This window comes from Ziziphus jujuba, chromosome 5, assembly GCF_031755915.1.
Source record: "Ziziphus jujuba cultivar Dongzao chromosome 5, ASM3175591v1".
Taxonomy (NCBI): domain Eukaryota; kingdom Viridiplantae; phylum Streptophyta; class Magnoliopsida; order Rosales; family Rhamnaceae; genus Ziziphus; species Ziziphus jujuba.
Genome location: NC_083383.1, coordinates 14,730,902 through 14,741,279, shown reverse-complemented (window position 1 = coordinate 14,741,279; position 10,378 = coordinate 14,730,902). Strand labels below are relative to the sequence as shown.

The 10,378-nt window shown below is 33.5% G+C and overlaps 1 protein-coding gene across 1 annotated transcript; it reads left to right on the top strand.

Annotated features, from left to right (window-relative positions):
• The first annotated feature begins 3,412 nt into the window (after window positions 1-3,412).
• On the top strand, window positions 3,413-9,219 carry LOC112489986 (putative disease resistance protein RGA3). The gene is made up of 4 exons (XM_048475236.2): window positions 3,413-5,752; window positions 7,102-7,399; window positions 7,991-8,676; window positions 8,838-9,219. The coding sequence occupies exon 1, from the start codon at window positions 3,413-3,415 to the stop codon at window positions 5,729-5,731; it is 2,319 nt and encodes a 772-aa protein (XP_048331193.2). The 3' UTR covers window positions 5,732-5,752; window positions 7,102-7,399; window positions 7,991-8,676; window positions 8,838-9,219.
• The last annotated feature ends 1,159 nt before the right edge of the window (window positions 9,220-10,378 follow it).

Sequence of the window (10,378 nt, the reverse complement as noted above, 5' to 3'; positions counted from 1 at the left end):
CTGTACTGGAGATGGAACACAGGAAATCTGTTAATTATTTTCCTAGTCATTTTCCTCACTCGTTTAAGTGTTTTTTTTTACCATCCAAGACATTCTCCTCTTGATCCCAAGGTATACTCATACTACCCTTTATTTTTGTTTACAGCCATTACTGATGTGTATTTAGAGTTGTCCAATCAAACAAACAGATACAATAAAGTAATAAACAAAGTAATGTCATTCTTTACAATCAGTTAATGAGTATCATAATTCTTTGAAAGATGCTGACGTCAAAAACTAGTTCCTCTATACTCGATGCAAGTTCAGAACAAGTGGACTATGTTTCACGTATTATGTGTTTGCATAGATTTTTTAGGGTCAAAATGGCAGAAGATAAGTGATTCAAACAGCAACAAAAAACCTGTTGGTTTTTATATTTTATAAAGATTCATTACACGTTTAAGAAGGAGAGTAAACAGAGCAAATACATAAAATCTTTTTTATATATATCTTTTTCACACATCCTTGCTTCAATAGACAAAAACAGGGATATATAAGCATTCACATTTTTCATAGTTCATGAACCATATTTAAAATGGTCTTACATTTCCCATACATATTTACTATATATATGTTAGGGACAGCAAACATTAAATTTGGTTTATTATTCCAACAAAAAACAAACTCACATTCAACAAAATGCATCAGGATACACTAAAATACCTCAACAGCCACTACTAGGTCATCTACCAAAATAATAATATCTTAGATGAAGTTTGACCTTTTCAACTTGATAGCTAACTGCTTCCAATCTTAGATTATCAAAATTGTTTTTTTTTTTTTGAAGCAGCCCATAGATGTCCTACGTAAGCATATCAATGCCTACTTCTCAAATCATTTCGACTTGGAGCTCCAAGAAAAAACATCCACATACCCAGGTGCTAGTTGATGTCATTTAAAGAGGAAAACACAACGCCACAAAAAAGAAACAAACCTCTTTTTCTAAAGGCATTAAGCCTTTGATCATAATGTAATGAGTAACCCTGCAATGTAAAATGAATTCATATGCCATGCCAAACACACACACACAATTGTTTAGCCAAAGAACTTCAAATTCTATAATTTGAATGAACCCACAATAAAAAAAAAAAAAAATATATATATATATATATAAGGCATCTAATAAAGCACTCTTCCTTGGTGGAAAATAATCATTTTGAAGAAGCACGGTTGGCAAGATGGAAGAGTGAGCATATACCAAACACAACACTGAGCATATAAGCAAACCAAAAAAAAAAAAAAAAAAAAAAAAGGTTCCGAAGAAATTACAATCACAAAATAAAAAAAATAAAAAAAATGAAAAAAAGAAAATAAAAGAGTGAGAAAAGTTAAGCCTTGTGAACAAGAAGAGTGCCAACATATTTAATGGTAGCTTATCCTATGTACAAGAAGAGTGCCAAAATGTATTCTGAAATACAATACTTGTCATACAGAGATTGAAGGTGTTGTTAAGTCTGACAATCTATTCTAATTAAGCTTTATCCCTTCATCACTATGTTAAACATTTATAAGTTTAAAATAAATAAGTAAAAAAATTATAATAAGAAAAAGCAATACTAGAAATTAATATATAAGCATGATTTAGTTTTATTATTCTTACGTTTAAAACATTGAAAAGAAAAGAACTTTCATTCCTATTGAGATCAGGATATATAGCAACTTTTCCTTTTAAACTAAAAAGATTATTTTCTTTCACGTTGATTTAATCAAGTATAAACAAACATTAATTAATATTGTTGGTCCTTGGTGAATGGGCTTAATAATCTGCAAGCACAATATGCTGCATATGCTCTGACTATCTTTGTTTATTTCCATGGATGATTCATACACACCACAAAGCCAAACACAACATTTTGGTTCTAATATATATTTAAAAAATAAAACTCAAAAAAAAAAATTGAAAAGGAAGCAAAATGAAAGTATCGCCCACCAAAGATAAATTATATTATCATGAAGGAACAAAGGCTCTGGGCAAGGAAAAAGCCAGCAATGTTAGTTACCATATACATTTAGAGAATTAGCAAATGTATATAATCCAGCCACTGGTTTGCCACTCTAAAAACCAAAAGAACAATACCAATGGAAGATTAAGCAAATTAAAGATTAATGATTAAATAAAATAAATGAACAAAAAAGCAAATCCAATTATGAATTTCTATACTTTATTCACATATTATAAGCAACAAAAAAAAAAAAAAAAGTGCAAAAGTAAAGTAATTAAAGAAATATACAAATTGCTTTGGAGAAATGTAAACTTCAAGATTTCAGAAGAGAAGCAGAAACCACAGCCCATAAAGCCAGAGATTGGCTTCAAAAGCTTCATGATTGATTTGATTTCATTCGATTCCTTTCTTGATGCTGGTTTTTTTTATTTTTTCTATTTAATTGTTTGTAATTTCCGTACTTTTAGTTAGAGTTTCTTAGGCATCTCAATTAACTACAATCTTAAAGGAATAAAAAAGAACAATGTACACATTATTGTTTTTGAATAATTATATATCATGAATCAAAGGGCGGAAGAGAAATAGTTTCACTCCACAAGGCAAGAATTAATACAGCACTGGAAAGTATGTTCCCACAAGTTAAGCAAAGAATCAATGATATTGCTTTTGGCAAAAGCAAAGTAAACTTTCAAAATTTTTTGAAGTAACGAATTAATACTTTTCTGATCAAGTTAAATGTAGAAGAAAGGATTATATGCTTCTCAATGCTAGGTGAATGGTTTTGTATTCTTATTAATACTTTTCTGATCAAGTTAAATGTAGAATAAAGGATTATATGCTTCTCAATGCTAGGTGAATTGTTTTGCATTCTTATTAATACTTTTCTGATCAAGTTAAATTTAGAAGAAAGGAATGTATACCTCTCTAAGCTAGGTGAATGGTTTTGTATTCTTATAAATATTGGCAAGTGAAGGTTCTTCAACTCACATGCTTGTACACCAACCTGTTATATGCTATAGACACTTGAACAAAGGCCTTTTCGAGTTTTAGTTTTCGTTAATCACCTCCAAAAAAACACAAATGGCAGATGCTATTCTCTTCAATATTGCTGAAGCAATCATTTTGAATTTGGGTTCTTCAGCCCTCAAAGAGATAGGATTGCTTTGGGGTGTCAAAAAAGACCTCCGGAAGCTTGAAAACACCATGTCTTCAGTCAAAGCTGTACTTCTTGATGCAGAGGAGAAGCAGTTACACAACCATCAAGTTAGAGACTGGCTGCAGAAGCTTCAAGTTGTTGTGTATGATGCTGATAACTTGGTGGACGAGTTTCAGATTGAAGCTCTCCGACGCAGAGTGATGCCTGGGAATAAAATGAGAAACAGGTATGCATTTTCTTCTCAAGCTCAAATCAACTTGTTTTCCGGCTGAACATGAGTCACAAAATAAAAGAAATAAGAGAGGCTCTAGATGAGATCCAAGAAAATAGAACCTTTAGTTTAGAGGTTCGCTATGAAGAAAAAGAATTAGTCTCACCTATATCAAGAGAGAGTCACTCGTACGTACGTGAAGAAGAAGTCACTGGGAGGGATGATGATAGAAAGGCAATACTAGAATACCTGGTGAATGTTGAAACTATTGAGAGTGTCTCCTTCATTGCCATAGTTGGTATTGGAGGATTAGGAAAAACAACACTTGCCCGACTTGTTTACGATGATGATGTAGTCAAAAAGCATTTTGATCTAACACTTTGGGTGTGTGTCTCAGATGCCTTTGATTTGAAATCAGTCATTGGAAAAATTATCAAATCTGCATCCAATTGGAGCATAGATCAAAACCTTGAGCTAGATCAGCTTCAAAGGCGCCTTCGACAAAAAATAGATGGGAAAAAGTACTTTCTTGTACTGGACGATGTCTGGAATGAGGATTCCACAAAATGGGATAGCTTGAGTAGCCTGTTAATGGGCGGTGCAAGAGGTAGCAGAGTTCTAGTAACCACACGTAGTGAAAAAGTTGCTAGGGTAACCCGTCCATTTCAAGTATATCATTTAAAGGTTCTAGACCAAGATAAGTCTTGGTCTTTATTTGAAAAACAGGCTTTTGGGCAAAGGCTAGATATTGAGAAATCTGATTTCGTGGCCTTAGGAAAGGAAATTGTAGAAAAATGCAAAGGACTTCCTCTGGCCATAAAATCAATAGGGAGCATATTGTACTTCAAAACCTCAAAAGCTGATTGGTTGTTTTTCAAAGACAATGAGCTTGCTAAAGCAATTCGGCAAGAAGATAATATTATTATACCCACACTCAAGTTGAGTTACAATCATCTCCCTTCTTATTTGAAACATTGCTTTGCTTACTGTAGTTTGTTTCCAAAAGATCATGAGTTTGAGGTGCAAATGTTGATAAAATTGTGGATGGCACAAGGTTTTATTAAGGCAGACCAAAACCAATGTCTAGAAGATATTGGTTATGGATATTTTTTGGATCTACTTTGGAGGTCCTTTTTTCAAGAAGCAACGAAAGATGAATGGGGTAATATCTGGAGCTGCAAAATGCATGATCTCATGCATGATGTTGCAAATTTAGTGGCTGGTAAAGGTAGTGTCTTAATAGATAAAGATTTTATCAATTTTGATGAAAATCTTGTTCATGTATCTTTTCCTGATCTTTCCGTAAACAATACAGTATCATTTTTGAAAAATGTATCGCCCTTGCTTAGGCGAAATTATAAGTTGCGGACATTTTATTCTCCTCCTTTTATAAAAAAACCTTGGTATGATTCGGAATCTGATTTGGAATCAGTACTGACAAATTGTATGGGAAGTTGTTTTAAGTTATTACGGTCTTTGGCATTGGGCAGTTTTCGTTCTGTGAAGAAGCTACCCAGTAGTTTGGGTGAATTAAAACATTTGAGATATCTTGATCTTTCGCATTTTGATGAAATCCAAGAGCTGCCTAATTCTATCACCAAACTGCAGAATTTACAAACATTGAATCTTGAAGGGTGCCGGAAGTTATCAAGTTTGCCAAAAGATATACATAAAATGGTGAGCCTGAGGCATCTTTTGTTGATTGGTTGTCGTAGTTTGAGTCATATGCCATGTAGACTTGGAGAACTGACTTGCCTTCAAACATTAAATATGTTTGTTGTGGCTGCTGATCGTGATATCAAACAGTCGAGGAGGCCGAGGAGAAAGAATATGAGTATTGGTGAGGTTGGCGAACTACGCAACCTTAACAGCCTGAGAGTATTACGGATTGAAAATTTAAGACCTGATATTGAAGGATCAGAGAATTCAAAATTACAGGAGAAGCAACATCTAGAAGAATTAACTTTATCTTATTCTTTGAAGTTTGATGGTCATATTGATGATCATACTCTTGTGGAAAAATACGAAAAGTCGTTAAAATTGTTGCAGCCACATCCTAATTTAAAAACGTTGTTGGTTAGGATTTACATGGGAGAGGGACTTGCAAGTTGGGTTACGTCACTTAATAATCTTGTTCAATTAAGTATTTGGGGGTGCACCAATTTGAAATCGTTGCCAGAAGCTATGGGCAACCACTCATCACTCCGACATCTTAGTATTTGGGGGTGCCCCAATTTGATTTCATTGCCAGAAGGCCAGATGCTACGCGCTTTAAGGAGATTGACCATTATCTCCTGCCCATTCTTATTACAAAGATATAATAAAACATCTGGTGAGGACTGGCCCAAGATTGCCCACATTCCAAATGTTGAAATCTATTGATCAGGACTTCATATTCTACAGGTATATTCCATATATCTATCTATCTGTCTATCTATCTATTTCTTTCAATTCGGTGTGTTATATATTATCTATCTTAATTATGATATCATGATAGAATTTCCCACTTATTACTGCAGCTTCATTCGTATATCCTTATTTCTCAAAAATTTCTTCATATATCTAGCTTATCTTATTTTATAACTGATTATGACGATGATGCCATTTATAATTGTGCATAAACATATATATACTCAAAAATTTCATCACTCACGGATTTCTTCCTACAGCTTGCTGCTTATTTTTGCACTCCTGCGGTAGACCAAATACAGGGGAATTATATGTTTATTGAAAATCCCACATCTAAGTTTGATCAGTGCGTGCTTTCAATTTAGTTTTAATACCATTTTACAAATTTAAATTTTACTACTTGTCTCACCTTTGAAAATAAATTCTGCTGCTCACATATTATAATTGTCACACACACATATATACATATGATACAAATTATTTCAAGCTCCCTTAGTTGCCTGTTTTTGATCGGTTCATGCTTCGGAATAAGTTTTAAAACCATTTTACAAATTTAAATTTAACTAGTTCTCTCACCTTTGAAAATAATTTCTGCTGCTCACATATTATAATTGTCACTCATACACAGAGATATATATATATATATATATATATATATATATATATATATATCTTTGTATCATACATATATATATATATATATATGATACAAATTATTGCAAGCTCCCTGTTTCTCAGGGCTATGAAAAAAGAAAACCTGTGATTTGAGTTTGAAATAAACATATTTAGTAATTCATGAACTTAAGTACTAGTACCAAATCTCCTGTTATGATTATGTGCTTTTATGGTCTTCTAGAGTTGGGAAGTTCTTTGGCTACCATTGTTCTTTTAACACTTTAAAGTTGAAAAGCAACTAATGATAAACAATGTTCGCCTCGATTTATTAATTTCATAATTGTACGGTAGCATTCAAAAATTAGTTTGATCTATATGCACGTCATTTACACTGTACATAGTTGAGCTATGTATATGCTCTGCATCATAATATAAATGATCTCTAGCTCGTATTTTTGTACATGCCTTATTAGCAATATATTAGCTTAACCTATTAAATTTCCCATTAATCTAAGCTATTTGTTTAATTTCTCCTTAATGCCGGGCTTAGGAATTGTATTGATGCTTGTACGGAACCAGCCATTAATCCATCCCATATCGCACTCATGGAATAATCAATTGTGGTAGCAATTTGTCATATCTTTTAATGATGATCGCTGACTTTAATATATTTTTTTATTCATTTTTATTTATTTATTTAATTTGTCTCTGTCCCAATTCTTGAGCAGTTGAGCTGTGCAGCATTTGGAAGAGATTGGATTGCTTGCAAGCCTGAAAACACAAAACCGTATCTGCCATGAAAGCTCTACTTCTTGTTGATGCAAAGGAGAAGCAGACACAAAAGTTTGAAAGTTTGCTTGAGAAGCTTCAGGATGCCATATATGATGCTACTAAACTTGGTGGAAGAGTTTCACACTTCAGCTCTCTGGCATAGATTGTTATCAGTTTGGGAATAAAATGGCAAAGCAGATAAGCATTTTCTTCTCAACCTCAAATCAAGATCGGTCATAACTCATAACGAAAAAGGTATCACTTGGTTGAACAGACAACAGTAGTACCATTTTATCACGCTATTAAGCAAATATAATACTTTTATTTGTTCGGATATATACTTGAATAAAACTTGTTCTTACAGTATTAGGTATGTTTATCCTTAAGGCATGCACACACACGCACACACATTTCTGCAACAAACGTTTGCTTTAGGTTTCTTTCTGATTTTTTCCCCTCTAAATTGTTTTAAAAAGAAGTAAGAATGCGATCAACTGTAGTGATTTATTAATGCAAGAAATATGTATATGTAATCATCGGCATCTTTGACTGCCTGGTTGCTAGCATCTATTCGTAGGAAATTGGAAAGACCGCCACAAAGAACAATGTGGTATGACTGAGAAGCAGGTTATCAAGGTTGGGCTAAGCTAGTGACAAAGTTAATAGAAATGATTAGCCATGGTGTGATTAAATTATTAATCACGCTTTCCTTCCATGCTATCTCAGCACTGATATAGAAGATGCTTTTCTTATTTCATGATGCAAATATTGATTATTGATAGGTGCTATATATTCAAGGTGTGACTAACCTCTGTTCTTGAATTATGTTATTGGATTCAATTAAAGTTCGGAGGTGGACTAGCTGACTTCGAAGTGGGCCACGTGAATATTCAGCTGCTGATATCGGTGCTGTAGGGCTTATCTTTAGCTTGATGAATGTGGAAAGCAGGCAAGTATTCTGACTACTACTGTCTCTGGTGGTACATGGCATTATGACAGTATGACTAACCCCTGTTCTTGAATTATGTAAATGGATAGAAAATAGGAGGTGAATATTCCAAAACTTTCGGCATTTAGCACTAAAATATGCTGTTTCTTCAACTCTTGCCTGGCCTAGAGAAATATCAAGCACCAGGCATATCTTTCCTTCTAGGTTAAGTAAATCATTTCCTCTTTTGAATATTCCAAAGTTTATTGTTTTCAATAGTACACACATACTTTTACCTTCTTCTTTTTCCCTATGGTATTTTAAAATCTTCGAGCTTTGCTGTTAGATTGACAAGTTGGAGAGTGAGGTATACCTGATTACAAGAATATGTTCCTGCGTATTTTGTTTCTCTCTTTGATACAAAGATGTCAGGTTTCTACAGGTACATCATATACATAAGTCGCTTTTGGAAACTAAATCAATTTCCATCCCCTACACTTACTTCGATCTCCATTGTTACAGGTTTTATGGAGTTAAATGTCTACTCTTTCTTGGATTCCATTGTATCATCATCAAGTTCCTGTGTTGGCTTCGTATGTTTAAGGTATTGACTGCTCTCATAAATTTGTTAGAGCCTTGTGGCACGTTGGCTTCACTGTTTCCGTTACTATAGTATATGTTCACTATGTGTGTGTTTGTGTATTCCATTATATTTCTCTGTTTATACAATTAAAAGTGCTGTGAATCCTTTCTGTATGTTGGCAGACTTGAGTTTTTAAGTTCGGTCATCAAACAATGCCGTTCAACCAAAAGGAAAATAACTGAACCTTAAGAGAAGCAATGCTTTTTGAAGCTGACTCGGCAAGATTCTGTTTTTAACATTTAGAGATATGCTGCAACAGAAGCTTTCATTCTTGATCCATCGCCATTGTTCTTCTTGTTTTTCATTGTAACCTCTTGTACTTAGTTTTCTTCTCTTGGTATTGTCTAGGAACATTGCGGGTGAGTGTTTTGTGAGAAAGTGAGAGGGTGTAGAAGGGGTTTTGGGTTGGTTTAAGGGCCTAGAGAAATCTATACCATGAGAAAGAATGGTGTATCAAGCTTTGTTCATTGTGCTAAGAACTTCTTAGAATGAGTTCACCAAGGATTCATGTCTATTATGGACTGAACCTCGTAAATTTCTGTGTGTTTGTTCTTTCTTTAGTTTCAGTAAAGTTAGATTGGTATTGAATTTTCAATAGATTTTTTGGTGAAGACTCAAGTTCTAAAGCTTAATCCAGCTCATCGTCTACTAAGCGCTGCAGTTTCAGCTCAGCTCACTCAATCAGTTTCCACATCAGCAACTTCCATCTAATCAACTTAACTTCTTTGGTCCTCTGTTATTTTAGTTGCTGCCAATTGTCAGTTATTGCAGTTAGTTAGAAAATAGTTTCTGCATTCAGTTTGGCCAAATTTCTAAGATTTTCGCTCTTTGTTTTTTCTGTTTTATTTAACTATCACTTGTGATGGTAACAGCATCTAAAATTTTGTTTGAAAATTTTTTTGTGAAATTTAGCAAATCAATTTAAGAGTTGATAATATATATATATATATATATGGGAATAAGGGGGCTGATAGAGATATCGACAGTTGACAGTACCATTGGCAACTGAGTTCAATACCTTATTTGAAATGAAAAATGGCAGGACTAAAAAAAAGCCATTACTACATGAAACTGGATAAATAATTTGGAAATAACTAAATCTAGAACCCCAAAAAAAAAAAAAAAAATTCTTCTGAATATCCGAATGAAGCTAACAGCAACTGAAATCTTTTTTATTTATGAGGTTTCATTTATTTTTGGTGCACTTTCGAGTTAGGGGCCTATATTAGGCTTGCAACTTCCAACAAGAAAGTTCCAATTAGGGGATTATATAGGTGCAAAAACTATATTTCGATGGGCCCAAATTTGTCCACTTGAAGATGGAATAAATGGCTTAACAATGGCCCATGTTCAAATTAGCTTAATGTTCTTTCTGAACTTCATTAAACTTTATACACCCATTCAATGGAAGATGGTTTTTATCTTTTCTAAGAATTGTACAGTTGTGAAGTGTATTAACTCCAAACAATATTGCAAATGGACTTTCCCAATACCAAAGTCAGATCATTTTCATAAAAAATACTCCCAAAGGAAGCACACTTAATCACCTCAGCCTTTACAATATCCAGTTATTTTTTTTCTTGCCTTTAAATACATGAACGCTAAACATTTAGAAGGAGCATGAGATCCAAATAAACACAAACTCATAGCATGCTGATTACTT